Raw genomic sequence first — 21,471 nt, 5'->3', positions numbered from 1 at the left:
CATTCGTCCAAAACGTATTCATAGCATATGAACGTGTTGACGTTTGTGTTTGCTTAAAGTAGCATATACACACTTTATATTGGTGATATATTTTTTTCCTTTTATCACGAATTTACACGACCTGCTTTCCGAAAGCCTTCCAGCCTGTGAACGATGAACACATAATCAACTATGTATGATGTAAGTGAAAAGCAAAGAAATAAAGCAAATTATGGAAACAACGTATAGCCGCCTCAATGTTGAAAAGTTGCCGACGCCCCTGTCTGACGAGACGCTTTCGATTTATCGCCATAAAAACTAAAAGCCTATTGCGTATTTACATAGAGAATATTATGTGAGTTTTGGATAATGATCAAGTTTATCGTGCGAGGCTTAGAACCATGTTAGCACGAGGCTTGTCGAGCGCTACCGTGGTTTGAGCCGAACATGTTAAACTTGATTTTTATAAAAAAAACTCACATAATATTCCATTTATCCTATTATTACCTCCCCTTTTCCATTAATAATGATAAAATATCGCATTTTTGGCGATTTTATCTTTATGTAGTTGACAAAAATATATTCTCAAATTTTGGGAAAAACCCAAATCTGATCTAAACATAGCGATAGTATAAAGCTTAAGTTTATAAGGTCGTTGTTATTCTGTCGATTTTCATCTGGTAATAGGATAAATGGGAGATCTACTTTCTCAGTCATAAGCTAATAAGATGTTCAAGAAAGTGTTAAGAAAATCTTCAAACAAAGGGTCAAACGTGGAAGGCCAAGTGGGTTCGTTACAATGTGGTGGCATTGCAGTGATACTACTGACCGCGGACATTGCTGAACTTCCGATTAAGGTTTGTACGGATTAAACTTGTATTTAAGTTGTGAATAACAAACGCGAAACTATTTTCTGCACATATACACACAAATGTAACTTATTTAAGCTGCTAAATAAAACTCTCCGGAAGTTTCATAATGATGCACATTTTGAACTTTGGTTGTATACTTGTCGACATACTAAAATAACACTCTTATAGTTTTAAGTAAACAAAACATTTTATTTATTTGGTAAGAATAAAAGATTAAATTAATAATTTGATTTGATCTTTCAAAAGAAAAACTTAAACAGTTTCTTATTATTCGGCAATTTTTTATATTTAATTACATTTTAATGTATCGCACAACATTACAATTTATTATTAAGCTCTATAAAGCTTAGTCATATATACGGAATATTACGCTAGTCAATTGTTTCAAGAGTTTGTATCACTCGAGTGGCTTGTGTGATGACGTATCACACGAGAGGCGGAGCCTCGAGTGTGATGCGAAATAGCACAAGCCACGAGAGTGATACAATTTCTTGGAACAATTGACTAGCGTAATATTCCTTTTATTATATACAACAACTAACGAAAACAGTTAACAAATGTATTTTTTACTTTAACAAAACTGACAAAACAATGACTAAAACGGTGCGCCATAGTTTATTTAAGACGCGTATGAATACAGTTTTTGTAAATTAACGTGTTAACATTCGAACCGGGAAAACACAGGTTTCCGACACGCTTACCTTATTGCCATCGTTAATCCAATTTTATAACAATTAAGTTGACAACTTTAATCCGATGTTTATAACAAAAATGTTTAAACGATATCCACTTCCACTTCTATCTTCCATGTCTTTATCGAAACTTAGTTTAAACCACACTATCTTATTGTATTCCTATCGAAATATACATTTATGCATGATAAACACACACTCCAAAATACGTTTTTAACACATAGTTTACTGTTAAAAACACCACGTCCGACATGTCCTTACAGAGTTTAGATAAAACTATTGTGTTTTGTCACAGAAATGACGTCACACGATGTACTACGTAATATATAAAATATAAAATATATTTAATATAAAATATCAATCTCCACGCAGAGTTGTCGTTCCTTGCTCTCACATACAACTCTGCATAAAGCTCAGCACGCCATTTTGTCTACCAAATAGATAAAACCGAACAAACGCATTCAATGTATATTTGAGTGGATATTTAAGATCGCATGCATTAAATTAAGAAATATGACTTTGAAATTTACGATAAATCGTTCAAAAACTTGTGAGTTTTAATGCAACTCTTTGGAACTATTTTATTGCCCATTTACACAGATGGAATCATTCCACGCACTTCACAAATGTAAACAATTGAACATATTTTTTATTGAGTGACGTGAGGCATTACTTCGACGTATTTATGTATGGTGGTTTCTTAACATTTAAAAAACACATCAATTTTATAATAATGAATTAAGACTGATATAAGATATTATGTTATGAGATGGTTTTCTTTTTAGCAGTGAATGTAATGTAACCGTCGTGCAAGAGATTGTTTAGTATACTGTAACCTCAATGATGAACGCTTGGAATGATCATGACATGAATAAGACGCTTTCATAACAATAGTCCGTTCTGAGCCCAACACAGAGGTGAATGTAATGTAACCGTCGTGCAAGAGATTGATAAAATATTTCTATTTTCGGTGCGTGTAATGTGACGTCATTAAATGGGTCGAAGTAGTCCGGCTAGTATGGTAATACGGAATTGGAAACAGCGAGTAGCGTAATACGGGATTTTTTATTTCAACGATTGATACAACCTGTATTTTGTTAAAAGCATTAAACAAGTATATAATAAATTAAGGTATTGTTGTTGCCATTTTATATATAAAGTAGAAAAAATGGAATATTTCGAATAAGTGTTCTATTTAGAAAACAGTTCAATGCATAATTTTGTTGTCACTAGGATTCTTTTTCATCTAAACAAGACCAAAAAGCTAAGTATAACGCGCTGCGACTGGGCCTTAATTCTTTTTAGAAAGCCTTGATTGTTATGAAAGTTTTTACTCATTATCGGTGTAATGCATTTAGAAACGTTATAACTTTATTTGTGTTAATAATTTTGTTTAAATGAATTGAATATAAACTTCAGAAAATTAATGCTTTTTTATGTTTGGAAACATGAATTTTAATTGTCAGTTTTCCTTTTTGTTAACGAGTCCCTTTTAAGCAAAGCAAACGTTCTTCTTTAACAACTGTCAGTTTGAATAATGGGTTAGTGGTCAGTGATGTCAGAGGTGTAAGTCGATGTTTATATCACATTGATACATTATAGTATAAACGTGTAAATGATGAGACTACATTAAAATTAAATATATATCTAGTGAAACAATGGATAGTTTAAGTGTCGTGACGGAAGAAGAGTGTTTAACAGGGAGTGAAGAGAGGAGTGAAGAGAAATTCACTTTTGAATATAGTGTTCCCATAACAAACCGGTTTGAACAAAGACAAGATCGCGGGCCTGGTGGTTTTGAATCTGTCAACAGCAAGAAGCATGAGAAATAATATAGTAATATATGGCCCTACGGAGAATATTTATAGGGATGCAAAAAACTTAGTTCGATCCTTTATTGAGAATGAACTAGATATTGACACTTGTGAAATATATATAGAGCGAGCACATATAATAGGAAACGGCCCACGAACCAATGAAAGTAAGCGGCCGATGTTTATACGGTTCAGGGATTATGTTGAAACAGAAATCATAATGGCAAAGACATATAAACTGAAATGAACACCGTTTGACATTGACAGGCAATATCCCAGATAAATATCCAGAGCACGAGCAGAGCTGTACAATAGCCACGAAGCACGTAACGCGAGAAGTAGACGCTTAAACATGCAGATCAGATACTCAGCAAGACTATATGTTTAAGGAAAAGTGGTTAAAGATAAATTCTCAGACTGGTATGAAACACCGAACATGGACCGACTGGGTAATACCACGGCTGATACAAGAAATAATTAAGACCGAAAACACTACAGTGTTAATTTGAATGACACAGTTGTCGATAGTACAATACCAAGAGCTGATCGGAAAAGTCACCCTGAAAATGAAGAAGTGTTCGAAGTAGCCGAAAATCGTGAACACAGCTGCGAAGAATCAATCGATGACAAACCTTGTGCTGATCAATTCCCAGATTCATCAGCAACAGAAAGACGTTATCAGTCCTTTAGTGAAGTGGTTATGTCAACACAAAACACAATTAACAATCATAACAAACAGTTGCAAAAGAACACGTCAACAAACAAACCTAAACAGGAACCACGTGGAAACGCGACGAAGTCAATACGCGAATCTAAATATAGAAAAGGAAACCCGTCAAATGAGGTAAAACGTGACTACTCGCTGGGATCCCAGCAAGTCGACACCGAGGAGTGCATAAACATCGGCCACTCACAAACGTACTTAGGAATGCAGTTAGGGATTTAACGAGGTCATGATGTGTTTATTGAACGTTTAAGGACTTGTGGGTAAAACCTATAACAAATTAGGCGACGAAGAAATGCAAAGACTGCTTATATCTCACCAAATTTTTCTATTTACGGAAACATGGCTTAATGTATATAATACCATGTTAGAAAATGTAAAAAACAATAATGATACGAAGTCATGGGCATATAATGTTAAGATTTTAATACAATCTATAGGTTTTTCCCATGTGTGGATATATCAAGGTGTTGGAGACATAGATATGTTTCTTCTCGTGTTTAAAGAAAGAATCAGAGATGTATTTTTACAAAATTGGAATAATGACTTAAACGAGTCAACGCGATCTAGTTCAAACACTATGTATTCTATTTTTAAGGTACAACCATATTTATACCAGGTTAAATATGACTTTACACTGAATTAAGAAATTAATACATTAACAAATATTACTATGTCAGACCAAACGTACCGAAATTTATCGAACTTATTAAGTGCAATAATATTAAAATAAATAGAAGCCTGGCAATTTTTGTTAAAAAGCTTTTAAATTGAGAAATACATACCATACATATAACTAATAATTTAAGCAGTATTAAAGTACAAACCTGTCACACGCTCACCAAACACATAACATGCTCAACTCAAAAAAATATTTTTCCTCAATACATTTATTATTCTGTATTACGTATCATTTTACAAATGATATATAATCGGATTGTAAAACATTTCATTTGTTCAGATGTCTCTGTATTTTTTAAAGATAATATTATGTTATAATTGGGAATATATTGAACTTCATAACATTGTGTAACAATATGCATCTTTTATTATGACCTTGACATTGAGACATGTGTAGAACATCTTTTGTATATTTTTGTATACTCATGGGCATTTCTGCCCCGATGTATTTGGAAATAAATCCTAGATCCTAAATCCTATAATGAAGGAATAACTATAAATTTAAACAGTCGAAATTATATGCACCCTAGGCTTTTGAAATTAGATTGGATAATTATGGCGTTGATGTATTCTGGAAATACTGCTTGATGAATTACATGAGAACAAATACAGAGCAGCGGGATGAGAAGCTCACCTGACAAATGATTGACATTAAGATTGTATGAACAAATATTTAACGCGTGTACACGCTATTGAATGTGCTCCTCGTGCGTTCATTTTATGAAATATGATTGTACATTGCTTTATACCAATTATAAAAGCTTGTTTTAACTAGTTTCATGTCATAGATTAAGCTAATATAAGCATATTGTTTTTACATGCATGTTAAGCGTTAACATACTACGTTGATTAAAACAGAATAGGGGTAGAAGTAAGGAATCCATAGGCAGAGAAGTGCCATTTACTTTTTTTCGCAGATAAGAATTCTTACAGATATTGGAATGGTCCGTTGAAACAGAGGGCGCGGTTTGGAGCTATTTATCTAAGCAGTTACAGATAAGTTTTCACATTTTATTCAATATAATTATAATTATCATACAGGTAGATGTAATCGTTACAACTGTAACTTCGCACCTCAATCATGACAGAGCGAAATGCTCTAAGGACATTGTAGAAAAGGCCGGAAAAGCTATGCAACTCGAAATTCGGAAACATGAAGACAAAGTGCCATTGAAAGAAGGTGACCTTATCGCAACTTCCGGCGGGAGTCTGGCATGCTCCAAGGTTTATCACTTGATACTTTTGCCACGAAAACAAGATTATTCTAAGGTATGTTTACCAATCATATTTTTTTCCACAAATACACAATTTATGCATACACATGTACAATTTTTAATCGATTTCCCAATGACGTTTTGTAAAATTGGTTTCATGAGATAAAAACTGTGTGTCAGTTTCAATACTATAGCTGATATAACAAAATTATAATTATGCTTTATTGTCGGTTTAAGAACAACCTTTAAAACTGGATGTATATGTAAGACACAGCATTTTACTTTAAGGCAATTAAGACACTTGTAAAGAAATGTTTGGAAGAAGCAAATGTATCTTCACTGAAAACGATCGCCTTCCCCGCGCTTGGAACTGGAAAACTGCGTTTCCCCAAAAGCGATGTTGCGAACGCCATGTTCGAAGCTGTGGAAGAATTTAGCAGAGGGAACCCTAGTAGTAGTGTCTGCGTCGTGTACTTTGTTTTATTTCCTTCGAATACGGATGTGTTTACTGTATTCAAAACGGCATGTGCAGGTAAGATATGATTACATGTCTTCAACGCAGGATATTTGCATTAACATTTAACGCGAAGCAACTTGGTTCAATAAATGTCTGCATGCTATTTGAATTATGATTTAGAAACCACATGAAAAGGAAAAAAAAAACGAAATGCTATAGAATTTGCAATACTTCCATTATTCGGTGTCCTCTTGTGATTGTTCTCTAGTGTGTTGCATGAAGTCCAAATGGTAAATAAAGTTAACTCCGGGTCATGAGGGCACTTAAAATCACATGCTGTGAGGAAAACTTATCTTAAATAGAAATGTTAGACCAGCACCAGTATCGTAGACGTGGTATGAGGTCAAATATATGAATAACATTGTTACTAATAAAAAGCCCACATTTATGACTCAATCTTGTTGACCTTAAGTAGAGGCTAAGTGCAAATCTGGGTCATGTACGTTCAAAATCTATGTAATCTACTTAAATATTACATCAACCTTGTTAGAACTATAGAGGCATACATTATGTATCAATCTTGCTGCATCTTGGTCTTTAATATTAAGGGCCGTCTTCGAATCTAGGTTATGTTCGTTGGATAACTATGTCACTAAGTCAAATCTTTACAAAAAAAGTCTTACCATTCTAGATTGAATCTCTATAAAACTTGGTCAGAATGTTTATTGTCGTATTATCAAGGATGAAAAAAGTTACTTAGTCAAAAAACCACTATCGATGTCACATATATTACTCAATCTTGATGAAACTTGGTAGGAATAGGTATCTTTACAATGTCTGTGTAAAATATGAATCTGCATCACGTTCATCAAGATATCATGCCACCAGGTCAATAAAAAAATATCACTATTCTAAAGACAATATTTATTACTCAGGCATGATGAAACATAAGCTGCAGATTTTAATGTTTACACTTTCAAGGACAAGTTTGAATCTAGGGTAGGTGTTTAAAAAAACTAGGTCACCTTGTCAAATCTTAAACAAATGTTACTAATGTAGAGTCCATATTTATGCTCATCACGTGATGAGGTCAGAATGTTTATCTTGACATTATTAAGGTCAAATGTGAATATGTGTATCATGAGCAAGATCATCAGGTCAAGCCTTCAACAATATGTTTCCGTGAACTAAGGAGAGCGCTTTGGAGACCTCTTGATTTTCCTTTATGTTTAGTCCTAAAGGACAATAAACTGCAGCAATCGAAACTGATTTACAAGCGTCTCTTGCAGCAAGAGAATTATCTCCCGGTGCCGACGGTGCTAGTTTACATAATGGCCGTCTTAACCAAAACAAACTGCAGAAAACGGCCGGCAAAACTGAAGGACATGTGGCCGTTGCAACCAGCATTACATCCTCGTTTTCCGATTGTACTAGTACACAAGTTGGCTCTTTGGAAAATGAAGAGTGAGATATTGTTTTTTATCACTTGCCATAACCTGTTTCCCATGTTATATAACCATTACGAATATTTCCACCTTACACATGTGTAATATACTTTTTAAGCGTTTTTATTGGCTTAGTTTTCGTTCGATTGACCAATCGCATTTTGCTATTTTGCTGAAATGACGTTGCAACGTAAAATGACCAACGAAATGTAAACAACATTCGGGATTTATCATTATGTTTGCGTAAATATTTATTTATTTTGCTCATTTAAAAGCACGTGATAAAAAAGATCTGACACTCGTTGTCATTTCATACTATATTTTATTAAACTCGTCCAGGAAACTCGTTAGTTAGCTCGCCAAAGGCTCGCTTCCTAACAAAATTTCTGAACTCGTTTAATAAAATGTTGTATGATATGGCAACTCGTGCAAGATTCTATATTTCTTTCACAAACTCTAAAGTTAGAATAAATCATCGATATTATGTGAGACGTTTTAAGGAGGAAACTTTGCTTGCTAATTTCAGATTCTTTTTCGGAAATATTTCTCGCGTTGATGCCGAGCAAAAACTTTTAGTACACCCGGTTGGTGTGTACCTGGTCCGTAACAGTGAGAGTAAACCTGGTAAGTTTCTAACATGATCGATGTTATTAGGAAATATTTTTATTAACAATGTTAAGATCTTGAAGAGTTTAAAAAATATTAATACTAAACCGATCCATAGTTTGTGTTGGAAGAGCTTGTTTTATTTTTGATATTAAGTATACACTCTGTCAAAGAACTACTTAGTGTAAGCTTGTATAATGGAAACGCGTGTTGATATTTTTTATAATATGAATGCAGAGTTATGCGCAGTTACCGTTGTTTTTCTTTATATAGGCAGCTACGTTATTTCCGTTGGTAAACTTGAGCGTGTCAAACACTACATTATACAAAAGAACGATGCTGGAATGTTTTATACATCGAAAGGAAGACTGCTACAATCTGTACAACAAGTGATATATGACCTCAAAGGCATGTATACAAGTTGTGATTATACGCATTTTTATAGGCATTTGTAACTCTGATAAAATATAACAATAATAAGTAAATTCGTTTAATTAAATCCGCCGCCAGAATTTCTTTGTTTATGTTTCAATATTTATGTATACGACTTCTTAGAGAATCCTTTATTGATACACTTTAATAAAAATTAAATGAAACACCTAAAAGTAGTTAAAAAAAATCTCCACAACTGAAATTTGTGAGACCTTAGTCTTTGCGATAGGGGCATGGGTCCTGTATGTGCCTCATTACTAATTACGATGAACAATAGCATATGGGCATTTGTAAATCATTGATGTAAGATAGAATCCTAACACAATAAGCTAATTTAATTTGTAATATTTGATCTCACTGTATTACCCTGGCCATAACTCTAGAGACCTGAGTCTCACCAGTGACAAACACTAGGATTAAGAAGAACAATCGCAGAAAGATATAACAGAATCACTTGATGCTGAGTAAAGTATTGGCTAAATGAACATTATTCATTAAATGTGTGATATTGGACCTCAATATGTTGACCTTTGTCCTGGGATTATGGTTCTTGCATTCAACTCAGTTCCAGATGATGGAGAATACTTTTGGTAAGTTTCGTGGCTGTGGTTCGTTATTGGAGAAACAGCTCAAGTCAAAACAATATTATACAACAAGAGCTCCTCGGTCGGAAACAGATACCCAACCCCCAAACAGGACCTTGACATCCATATCGAACGGAAACCAATTTAACACTTAATTTCACATTGACTTTGATCTTTGAACTAGTGACCCCAATTTAAATAGGGGTCATCTACTGCCCAAATCCAATGCGCATTTGAAGCATCAAGCCAATCGGTCAAATCGGACGAGTTATTGACCGGAAACGAACTGGTCTACCCACAGACCGACCGACAAACCGACATTCAGCAAAACAATATACCCCCTCTTCTTCGAAGGGGGGCATAAAAAGGAAGTTCAATAAGGGTCATTACCCCGTTATTTACAAATGGCAGAATATCCCTCGATGTATGGTAACATCCTAACAAAATAAGGCATATTAAATCAAAATATGTTGCATTCGACCTTATTGTGTGCCATTTACGTTGACCGTGCGACCTGTGTTTAATCAGTAGCACAAAACGAGCTAAAAAAGAGCAATTTCAGAATATTTTGTTACATAAAGAAGTATACATTATTAATAGTTGATTAAAATAGTTTTATTTGACCGTACTGCGTGACCTTGACTCTAGTGTCATGGTTTTTGCATGTACCTCAGCTTTAGATGATTTATGTTAAATGTGGTACGGTAAATATCTGTGGCTTGTAATAATACAGATAAAATCCTATATGAAAAGGGTACGCTCAAGACAAAAAGGACCATACCTCGGTTATAAATATATGCACTTTAAAGTGCATCATCCTCTGATCCATATACTTATACCAAGTTTCAATTTAATATGCACAAGCAATATCAAGATATGGCTCCAGAAAAAAAGTGTTCTGAGTTATTATAAGAAAGGGTCATAACTCCTATTTGCAAAAGGTTGCAACATAATTTGACGTGAATCATTCTCTGATCCATATATACAATCATACCAAATTCCAATTCAATCGGCCAAAGCAGTTCCAATATATTGCTTCCGACACAAAAGTGTGTCGGAAGGACGGACAGACCAATTAAAGGACAATAGACTATTTCCTTCCGCCTACGGAGGGGGATAATTTAGTAAACAAGAACACCAAAGAAACTATTTCGGATTGGAAATGCTTGTTCTTACCCACTACGTGTATAACAGAACACCGACTAAAACATAACTATATAGTTAATATGATAGATGCAGCAAATGTATCACATACTTATAATAATTAATTAAGTGATTATGATCGAAATTAGCGCAAACGTATCGAAAACTCAACCTAGAATATCAAAACAATTAATAGTCGGCTCAACAAACGAAATCATGTTCCAATAGACTCTGGAGAACTTGTGTCGCCCTGTCCACGGGATGACCTGGGTCCGTTTAATGAACGGGACAGTCAGACAAACAAGAAAACAGAAACTTCAGAACAGCATATGGTGCCAAGCGGTATGTAATAATAAACATATTTAATCGATGTGACAGGATTTCGTATTGCTTTGTCATGTTCGTGAAACTTAACATAGAAAGAATCAAGCAATTCAAAATACAATAATTACTTTATAGAAATTTCTAGTCTTATACAAAAGTATTGCAAAACATCTAGAAATAGTTTAATAAAACCAGATTTGATAAATAGGTTTTTGCTCCGATATTTGATTCGGAGCATTGGCAATCAATCGGGCGATGCATCAAAACGTCTTGCAGTTCTATTTTATTTTAAGTTAAAACCATTGTTTAATAAATGACATATTTAAATGCACTCGTAAATATATCGAATGGCTATTACAGAGCTTTACACCAGACACAGACAGCCTTTATTGTCGCAAGCATTCGCATCCAGCGCTGTAGCTGAAGCGAAATCGGAGCGCATGACTATCGAGTTCTGTTCATACATGTACACGGCCAACATTCATCCCCCGCCATATTGGACTAAGTTCACGTCCGACAAAAGTATTAAAGAATGGAAACTCAATGGCACAGGTAAATAGCCAGGATTCTGGTCATTCACATAAATAATAAAAACTTATCAGGCATTATATACTGGTAGAGGAAAAACCGTTTCCTCTTAAAACAAAAATGTTACGCTCCAATATGTAATTCCACTTGATACCAAAAACATTCACTTTCGACGATTTTAGTTGGTAGTCGAACAAATCTAATATAAAACTAATATTAAATGAGTATTACAGCATACTAGGGCTACATCCAATGTCATACGCTAAGATCTTGTTTTGCCCTTTCAATATCGGCACGTGATCCGGAAAGCAGGGGAGTTAATTTGGCCTAACAATCCCCCTAGATTGACAGATCTCAGCTTGTGCCACAGCTTACTAAAGGTACATGCAGCCTTTACCTAATATTAGACTCTGCTTTTGTCCATGCCTTTCGTCACTGGAGTTTCGTAATAATATAAGCATGGAACACCGACAATATTGAGAAAGCCTCTAGTGCTTACAGACCAACGTTGGGCAAGGGAGGTGAAAGACCTAATATTGTTAAGTTGTGGTTAATGGCTCTCAACTATGCTTAAATTTAGCACGTAGAAAAACGCTACAGTAGTCTTTAGAGAAGGCTGGGTTGAACGATTCATGTCCAGAAGGCACGTCCTCTCGCCCAGCCCTTCTTCTACTAACCTTTCCAGTATGTCAGTGTTGTTGGTGACACTCAAACTATAAAATTGAAATTGCTACATAAATGTAGGGCGTTCAAAGTTTATATGTCTACTTGCCCCGGTTTCTTCTTTGATGGTAAGTTTATTTTATGGCTAGTGTGGGTCGATTATATAAGTACTGATTTTCAACAATGTAAGTAGTTAGCCGCATTTTCAGGACCGCATAGAATAGTCCAATCTAAATTGAGCAGCGTTATTGTACAAAACCTTGAAAGTCCTCTTCCGAGGGGAAAATCAACCTTCAGCCAGTTGCCACGAATTTAGTGCTGTTTTTTCCCGCCGTACTGTATAACTAATTGGCACAATATCACCACTTTCTGTTCTTCTGTTAAAGTTGATCAAATGATATGGTTGATCACATCAAGTTTCTTAGATGGTGGAATGTTTTTCTTTGCGTAGACATAGTCCAAACATTGTGTTGTTTGCACATCAGTGTAGGTTGTAAAGATTATTCTCATAAGCTTTATGCGTGACCAATAATTTTGACTCCCTCTCAAAATTGAATATATATAAAGACGAGAGTCATGCACGCCAAATGCAGCATGCATTATGGGGTCCGTATCTTTATAAATGGCCTGCCATGCTGAATGATTCCTTATTTGCCGTCCAATCCTTCCAAGCCTTTCGATTGTGTCCCGCTGTTAAGTTTAAGCATATACATTTAAGCTCGATTGCATAGAAAGCCTTAGGAATGTAGGAACGCTCTTAAGTTCGTTTCCTGTGCCTAAACCCAGTTCTTAGAAAGTTCCCCACAGCGGGGATCGACCCCGTGAACTCCCGTCGCTAGGCGGACACCATATCAATACCGCCACGGCGACATATTGTCTCTTTGTTTGTGGGTCGGATACCAGTTGTCAGATAACACGTGGTTCTCTAAGTGTTTCATCAAAGTGGGAATTATTAGTGATGTTTTTTTTTAATTTACGGTTATTTGTCTCACGATGTTTCACTGTTCACTGTTTATGCTGCACCCTAGATCATTTCCCCTAGCTCTTAGTTGATGGTCTAAAGACTTTTCTGCAATAACTGTACAGCACGTCAGTGTCCGTTGTACTAATTAATAAAGCTTCGTGCACATTTTATAAAGGTTAGCAATGTGTAAAATTGCGACACGACTGAAAAATATACCTGTTTCAATATATGTATTTTCAAATGCTAGAAATGATCATGTCTGTGTATGTATCTAGGTGAAACACCCTTATATCTAGTGGATGTGGACCAAGAAACGTACACAATAATTCAAGGTCTGGTACGGAACTCGTGGGAAGCCATCACTCTAGGATTAGGTCGTGAAGCTGAAGAACTCTGCAACTTAAAGTATGACGGTTTAAAGATAACAAAAATACAGAGGGTGGAGAATCCGACTTTATACGAACAATATGCAACCAGACGACAGGCGATGTTCCTTGCGTCGGGAAAAGGTAGGATAAATAAATTAAAATGTATCAGACCGTAGTGACTTATAAAAGGTAACACATTTTTCAGATTATATTATATATAATTATCAAATACAAGTAAAAGTTTACAAAAAAGTACTTAGTCTGCAAACACACGTGTGTGGCGCCCAGCAAGCATATGTATTTTTAGTATGTTTATATTCTTGACACAATTAATCGAACATACGCATCTCTGTTTCAGCGGGTATATACCCAATGCTAAGTGATGTTCCGGACATGAAAGGTGGTGCATCACATATAAGAGAACTGTTAAACGACAAATGGTCGAAACGATTGTACCAGGAAGTTAACGAAGAGTACTTCTTCCACGGGACCAAGACTGAAAGAGCAGGGCAGGTATATGCACAAGGATTGGACCCTAGACTAGCAGCCAAAGGCGTCCTAGGGCCAGCCGTATACATGGCTGAGAATTCCACGAAAGCCGACCAATACTCAGGTAAATTTGTTTCACCAAAGCTGAGTGATATGTATTTTTGTTTGTTTCGTAATGACACAAGTTTTTTAAGGTGTTTTATGGTTCAACAACGTGTACTTGATATGTTCTTTATGTCCTTTATTACACATAGTTGGTGTTTTACAACAGAAGTATTTTTGTAGAGTGAAACTTTTGTTTTGCAGATCACTCTTTGTGATAGGCAAAATGGATTTTCTTAGAAACATAATAATAATATATACATTAAAACATTCAGCAGGTGATCAGCATTATATTGCGTTTCTAATGAATAAATATGGATTGCGAGTTTAAATATGATGCAAGGTACGTTCGTTCGCCCATACTCTTTGTGCGGATAATTAATATGATGTTTGTTTGTTTTATTATTAAAACATGTTCGTATGTCAAATTAACGTTGATTGGATTAATTCTCAGACTCCAAAAACGCCCGTCGATCAACAGGACTGACTATGTTCCTAGTGAGAGCCTGTCTTGGAAACATCTGTCGTGTGACCGATTGTCGTCGAATTAGGCGACCACCGTGCACGGATTTCTCATGCAATAACCACGAATGTCAGCACGTGATCAGATATGACAGCGTCGTGTCAGAGGAGCAATTTATTTTCAGAGAATTCGTCGTGTACGACGGGTCTCAAGTATATCCGGAATATGTAATAAATTACGACCGAGTTTAAAGCCGCACACAATAGGCAAATGCTCTAACTCAGACCCAACAATTGAAGGTCAAATAACTTTTTTGAGTCTTGACTATCGGAATTGTTCCATCTTTCAAAGACTATTGGTTTGCGGTGTTGACTTTTCAGTGTGTAGTGAGCGCTGAATCAGATTTATTGTCTTTTATCCACTTGTGATAAAAATGTTCCAATTGCAAAACATTCTGCTGGTACAGCTTAAGATTCACGTTGATCCTCATCGAGTATCATAGCAGTTTGTTGTTTGCTGTTTGGATGTAGTACATCGTACACATATGCATACATTATAATCCTTATTTGGATGTAGTATATCGGACACAAATACATAAATTATAATCCATGTTTGGATGTAGTATATCATACACATATACATACATTATAATCCATATTTGTATGTAGTATATCAAACACAAATACATAATTATATTATAATCCATGTTTGGATGTAGTATATCGTACACATATACATAAATTATAATCCGTGTTGCCGTATTTCCAGTCTGTTGAGTCTATCAGCGGTTGAGTTAATTCGTTTTGTGTTAAGGCTTAAGTGTAAAACTGTTTGGCAATCAGTGACTTGTCATTAATAAAGGACATTATTATATTAATATGTAATTGCAGTATTTGTAGCTAAATTTACATTTTTTATTATTATAAGAATGCATTAATTGTCAAACTAGTATGACATGAACTTTTCATATGTTAGATACTGCTTATAACAAATACAGCGATCCTATGCATTTAACAACTAATACATATTAGTCTAAGTAACTGACTAATATCATACATAATACAAGTGAAATAAACTTTGCCTAGCTGCGTAGTATTTAAATATTATCATAAAACTAAAAAAACACGATTTTAAAATCATATAATTTTATGCTAATATGTATAAACTCATAACTCATATGGCTTTATCTTAGTGTATGTTTGTTAGTAAACCGCTTTTAATAAATGTGGTATTCACCGTCCCTACATTTTAAACATTGTTTTTTTTTTATTAAAAAAAAAATTGGTTTTGTACGACGATATTTACGAATGTAAGTTTATATTTAGAAACAATGTCAGAAAGTGTTGTATCTTTTTGTGTTGAATTTCATTGAATACATAGCAATAGCCATTGAACGAAAACAAATACGTATGTCTGTAATCTGAAGTTTCTGGAATACACCAATGGGCAGTCTTCGTGTTATACCGAAATGTGTAACCAGTTCGCAAGGATCTGACGACAATGTTCTGATTTAATTTACATTATTCTTAAAGATGATTGTAGGTTTATGTCTAAATAAACGTGTATGCAAGTAATTAATTCTAGGCTAAGCGTGAGACTAGCGTCAATAACACGTTTAGACCCAGATGCTTTGAATTGACCGTACCAATGCGGTGACCCCAACTTTTAATCTTGTGTTGTTTTAGTGTCGCATTGTATATACCTGTATTGTGTAGGCAAATGGTCACTTGCCTTATAAAAACGACTAGCATGGTTTTACAAGAATTTCTAATAATGCTTCTGGGGTGTCATTATTCTATGAACTGAAAATAAAAATAAATACGAATGGCCATCTAGATCTTAGTGTACTGTCTCACGGCCAGTGTATCCACCTATTCATCAAGCATTCTCGACGACAACTTGGTGCAACTTGTTCGTTTTGCCTTTGCTTCTCAATAAGAAGCGGCGTGTGAAGCCATTATGAAACAGGTAATGGGCATGGAATCGACCCATCGCTGGAAGACGAATTAATTTGCCGTTCATTGATATATACTTCTTCGACCGAAAAGTAAAGGTTCGATGCATAAAGAGGACAAAATAGTTTAAACCAACGATTGTTTATTCAAGAATGGCATATTTGTGTACTTTAAACCCATTTAAATTAAATGCCGACTTATTATTATTTCCAGGTAAAATTACCAAAGAAATGTTATGCATATGTTTTGCAATTTTATGTTTTTTTCCGAAAATTACAATTTTAATAAGTGTGGTGGCCGATTTCTACCCGTTCTGGTGTGTAATCAGGTTTAAACAAATTACAACATGCAAGAAGAACATAGTAGGCTAAACATATAATATTTGTAGTTTTTGGAGGGTTTTCTGGACGCTAGTTCGTGATGAATTACAGAAATGGTGACAAATTGCATAGTCATCGTTTTGCGCACTTTTTCACGTTCTGGTGGTTATTTGTGTCGTTCTTCAAACCCAGAAACATTCAAGAACAACACAGTCAACTTAACATGTAAGATGTAGAAGAATGCTTATGCAAAAAAAATACATGAAGATTGTTATGGTCTTATTTCGTAAATTTTCTCCTTGTTTTTCACTTACTCAATGCATATTTACTCATTAAACATTTACAAAACATCTAGTTTTTACAAACAATGAATTCCGTTGCATGCAAGAAAACATGTTATACCGCATAGATTTATGTTTATATTTCTATTCTTATACAATTTAAGAAATATTGAATACGACAGTCATTTGGCAAATCATTTACCATTCCTAACACTGAACACGTATTGGCGTTTGTTTAAAAATATGATGGCAAACAAAAATAATTACGCAAGGGTGCGAACTACTGGGGTAGGCACAGGTTCACGCCCCCTCTCTCTAGCTGACCCGCAATTGTATGTCTTTGACTTCCGTTTTACATTTAAATTTAAAAATATATTTCCTACATTATGTAGTACCCCAAGGCTGATACGTAATTCTTGTTTAATTCTAATGCTTAAATGCACCGTTAAATATGGGAAGAGACGATTGCAAATGGAATATGCGGAAGATTTGTGTTTTCCTTACCTGATCATGATCGCTTCTTTCACGAGCGCGCATTCACGGCGGCTCATTAGACGAACCGATGACTGGTCTCATAAATTGCCATGAATTACAATCGGAGAATAAGGATATAATTAAATAATAAGTGATGATGTTAATGATATTTTCAAAAAGTTTCACTTTGTTTTAAATAATAACTGGATATTTTAATAAGTTTATTATGGACACTAAATTAAGGCATCAATATTCCGTCCAACTATTCCGTCCAACAAAATGTAATTATTTCATCACTGTGACAAGTTATCAAACTATGAAAACATAAGACGCATACTGGGCAATGATCCGGGGTTGTTTTGAGGGGTATGTCCTAGAAAACATATGTCCGTGAAGACTAGTGTCTCTTCCCCTGGCTAATTTATTTTCATCACAGTTTAACGATCGATTTGTAATTTTATGCCGCTAGGTGATGTATGTTTTATTACTAAGATCCACAAAGCGTTTACATCCGATATATACTTCTGTAGAGTACCCATGCTTGCATGTGACTAAAGTAAGATTGTTTCGCACTCTTTGTCTTTACCAAAGGTACAAGCGACTGTTAATCTATAAATTACTGTTAATATAAAATAATTAGACCAAATCATTATTTGTTTAACCTGCATTGTAGCCACTTCAAGATAGTGCTGTTTGTATTCAAAAATGGCATTTTTAATAGTCTGTATTGCATGGAATAAAATTCAGTTATACAGTGCCTTTACATACATGTGCTAAGATGTAACGGTATAACAAAGCATACGAATTTGAGAAGTTTACAGTTACCATAATTACATTTTTAGGTTAATAGTTTAATGACCACCGCGATGACTATGATATACAAGATGATGCCAATCAACCAACTGCTGTAAATGAACCTCCAGCCAGCATCCGAATACTGTTGGGCTTTCGTAATGTCACCTTTGGCTAATGCACTTTTTGACTGCAAAATAAGTTACAAACGTAGAAAGAATTAAGTATTATCAAGCATGCAACGCAATGCATATTTATATGGGATTAACCTCGGTAAATATTCGGGAGATCAACAATCAAACATAAAAATCTTTTAATATTGTACCAATCGCAATGCATCCGGTTTCCTGTATCATTCGTTTCATTCGTATTCGTTGAATGTAAATTAGTACTGTGTGGTATAAGTCTTAAAGTAAAAAAACTATCTTTGTTTGTGTTTTAAATAAGAAATGCAAGTAGTTAAATATTTATATCAGCAACAACATCAGTAATAGACATATAAGTGGTTGTTTTACAGCATCGGTTACAAGACTGTTTAGACGATGCATTTAAATTGTTTGCAATAAGCAGTGCGTCGTGTTTTAAGACAGTTGAATATCTTTTTAACACCGAAGTCAATACTTGCACATTACCTTCATGAATAAAATAATGGCGACGATTGCAGTAGGCCAGAAGCAAGCCACGCACGTCTTTATTGCAGTCGACATATCTTCCTCAGGTGTTGGCGGTGCCGGTGTGGTTGGGGTTGGTTGGGGTTGGGATAAAACCTAGATTAAAATATCGTTTGAAACTCCTTAATTGTTAAAGGTGGAAAGGACAAAATAGAGAGCGTTCTTCACAATTGAGGGCAGTGGATTTTGTTCGCAAACCTTTAGCAAACCTTCATCCGGTTTGCGAACAAAATCCTTTTGCTAATGAAGGTAAATATAGTTTTCCTGTATAAATTGCTCGATAATAAGTAATAGGCTTAATAACCGAGTGGTTCAGGAAATAACTTTTTGATTCAGGGGTCACTGGTTTGAACCCAGGTTGGGGTAAACTTGTGTTGTTATTGTTCGTTTTGTATATTAAATTCTTGTATTTTACTGGACCGCTTTAGTAGCGATGTTAACATTATTTAATTTGACGCATTTAATGACGAGCTTCCAAAAAGCCCAATTCCGTATACAAGTCCCTATCAGACAGAAACATACTACGTAAAAAATTGTCCTGTGTTAGGAACTATAGTTGCCATGACCTGTCCTGTGCAATGCATGTTTAACTTACCACAACCTGATCAGGGGCTGCAACATAGCCTGTTTGTATGTAGCCACCTTGTTGCTGGTTGCCTTGAGACTGTCCGTAATTGACTGCTTGTTGAGTGAAGACTGGCGGTTGCTGCTGCTCCAACTGAGGTTGAAACTGCTGCTGAGGTTGAAACTGCTGCTGAGGTTGAAACTGCTGCTGAGGTTGAAACTGCTGCTGAGGTTGAAACTGCTGCTGAGGTTGAAACTGCTGCTGAGATCCTGGATGTTCACTCAGTTTGGTGTCATAGGCTGATAAAATATTGATAACAATGAGGTATTATTGATTTTATATCCAAATTTTAAATATTACAATTAGAAAATTATTTATAAAAAAATCTTGAAAATACCTGTAATACTTTAATAATTCAAATTGTTAGCTAGCGTGTTTTTAATCTTGCAATAAAATCAGGATTCTAATTAGACTTACTTTAATTATAAACGAACGTTTAATGAGTAAGTATGTATAGCAGACCTCGGCTAAAAAATAATCTAGATAATATACATTCCAAATCACAATTTCGAACGCAAAGTTTGATTGCGCGTTGAAGTTCAACATGCGATATGGAATATATAAAAATGTATATGCAAGCCTTACCGGGTTTTTCCATCATGAAAATTGCAACAAAATGCGAAGGAAACGATTTTGTCCAAGTGTTAAAAATAAAGTTAAGTCAATGGTTTTATACTGTCTGGAAAACAGGACATGATTTTGACGTGTTGTTTTGATTACCACGACCCGACACTCAACACGTACATGCTTAAGTTGTCAACAGTGTTCTGTTTTAGGCCACAACAAATCGATCAGTTTTTCGACAGAATTTTACCCCAAAACATTTGAGAGAGCGCATTAAAACATAAAAAGTGCGTTGTTTAATAAATCAGAGACAATCCAAAGCAAATATCCAGGAGCAATGAAAGATATTGTTAACCTTTTGTCAAACGCATTCAGCCAATTTAATGCCGCCATTTAAAAATGAACGGTCTACAGGATACAGATGAAAGCTTTACCAACATAGATGTATAAAAGTAAGCATAGAATAATCGGGCGAAATAAAAAAATACAAATGCTGACGCCTAATATATGAACATTGAAACCATGTTCCACTAGCTCAGTTTGTAATGCACAGAAAAGTATCTGTGGAGGTGTTTTATCCATCCAATCACAAGGATAACCTGTGTGGTAATTGGTTAGTTGACATGCTATGATTTCTACGACCGTACCCCTTTAACTTATGTAGGACTGTCAGATGTCAGTGGCCTACGTATATCTTTTAGGTATATACAATATCATAGTCAGTTTAAGGGTATAGTTAACATCGCGCCACAGAGGCTAATATTATAGGCATGCAATATTTTCGTTATCCGAAAAATTGTCTATGGTATTTTATTTCTGAAACTGATGGAACATGCTGTACTTTCATATCAGACTCGTCGAATGTGCAGATAGATTTTATTTGCAAACTATACGCCCTAGAACGTTGATTTTTGCATTCATTAGCGATTATATAGCATAAAATAATTACAGATACATTATATAGAGCGCTTAGATCGGCTTAAAACTTGCCCGTAAAAACAATATGCACGTTTATTTACTGATCTTCTTTATATCGCTGAAATGCTGTAACATTCTTGTAAAAATAAATACAAAACTCGCAGATATATATCTATATGTGTTCATGTACAATCGAAGTTTATTGACCGCTCCTCGTAACAAAGAACGACCTCGGAGTAAAAAATATTTGTATAACCCTTATTTATTGTTTATTATTAAACAAAACACGATACGCATAATTACCATTTAAGAACAGTGTCCTTTTCG

General features: G+C 35.0%; 2 protein-coding genes across 3 annotated transcripts; one reads left to right on the top strand and one right to left on the bottom strand.

The window, feature by feature from the left end:
• Positions 1 to 561: 561 nt before the first annotated feature.
• Positions 562 to 16,375, top strand: LOC127879957 (protein mono-ADP-ribosyltransferase PARP15-like). 2 transcript variants are annotated; one of them, XM_052427096.1, is made up of 11 exons: positions 562 to 836; positions 5,804 to 6,031; positions 6,265 to 6,508; positions 7,723 to 7,897; positions 8,405 to 8,502; positions 8,758 to 8,892; positions 10,872 to 10,985; positions 11,328 to 11,519; positions 13,398 to 13,631; positions 13,849 to 14,103; positions 14,536 to 16,375. In XM_052427096.1, exons 1-11 carry the CDS (start codon positions 708 to 710, stop codon positions 14,793 to 14,795), a joined length of 2,064 nt encoding a protein of 687 aa, XP_052283056.1. In that variant the 5' UTR covers positions 562 to 707; the 3' UTR covers positions 14,796 to 16,375. The 2 variants fall into 2 exon arrangements, with proteins under 2 accessions (XP_052283056.1, XP_052283055.1); XM_052427095.1 differs by lacking the exon at positions 562 to 836 and adding an exon at positions 4,268 to 4,700.
• A 708-nt stretch (positions 16,376 to 17,083) lies between these two features.
• On the bottom strand, positions 17,084 to 20,343 carry LOC127879735 (uncharacterized). The gene is made up of 4 exons (XM_052426752.1): positions 20,248 to 20,343; positions 19,633 to 19,901; positions 18,999 to 19,133; positions 17,084 to 18,556 (listed from the first exon to the last, which is right to left on the bottom strand). The coding sequence occupies exons 1-4, from the start codon at positions 20,261 to 20,263 to the stop codon at positions 18,413 to 18,415; spliced, it is 564 nt and encodes a 187-aa protein (XP_052282712.1). The 5' UTR covers positions 20,264 to 20,343; the 3' UTR covers positions 17,084 to 18,412.
• Positions 20,344 to 21,471: the final 1,128 nt, after the last annotated feature.

This window comes from Dreissena polymorpha, chromosome 4 (assembly GCF_020536995.1).
Source record: "Dreissena polymorpha isolate Duluth1 chromosome 4, UMN_Dpol_1.0, whole genome shotgun sequence".
In the NCBI taxonomy this organism is placed as follows: Eukaryota; Metazoa; Mollusca; class Bivalvia; order Myida; family Dreissenidae; genus Dreissena; species Dreissena polymorpha.
This window is presented reverse-complemented; position numbering and strand designations above follow the sequence as displayed.

Bases quoted from the DNA above. Each gene is read 5' to 3' on its own strand.
- LOC127879957 (XM_052427095.1), top strand. From the start codon at position 4,377: ATGCAAAGACTGCTTATATCTCACCAAATTTTTCTATTTACGGAAACA. The intron at 4,701-5,803 runs GTTAAATATGAC...ATTATCATACAG, and splicing joins TACAACCATATTTATACCAG to GTAGATGTAATCGTTACAAC. The intron at 11,520-13,397 runs GTAAATAGCCAG...GTATGTATCTAG, and splicing joins ATGGAAACTCAATGGCACAG to GTGAAACACCCTTATATCTA.
- LOC127879735 (XM_052426752.1), bottom strand. The intron at 19,134-19,632 runs GTAAGTTAAACA...ATTTTAATCTAG, and splicing joins CAGCCCCTGATCAGGTTGTG to GTTTTATCCCAACCCCAACC. The intron at 18,557-18,998 runs GTAATGTGCAAG...CTTATTTTGCAG, and splicing joins CCATTATTTTATTCATGAAG to TCAAAAAGTGCATTAGCCAA.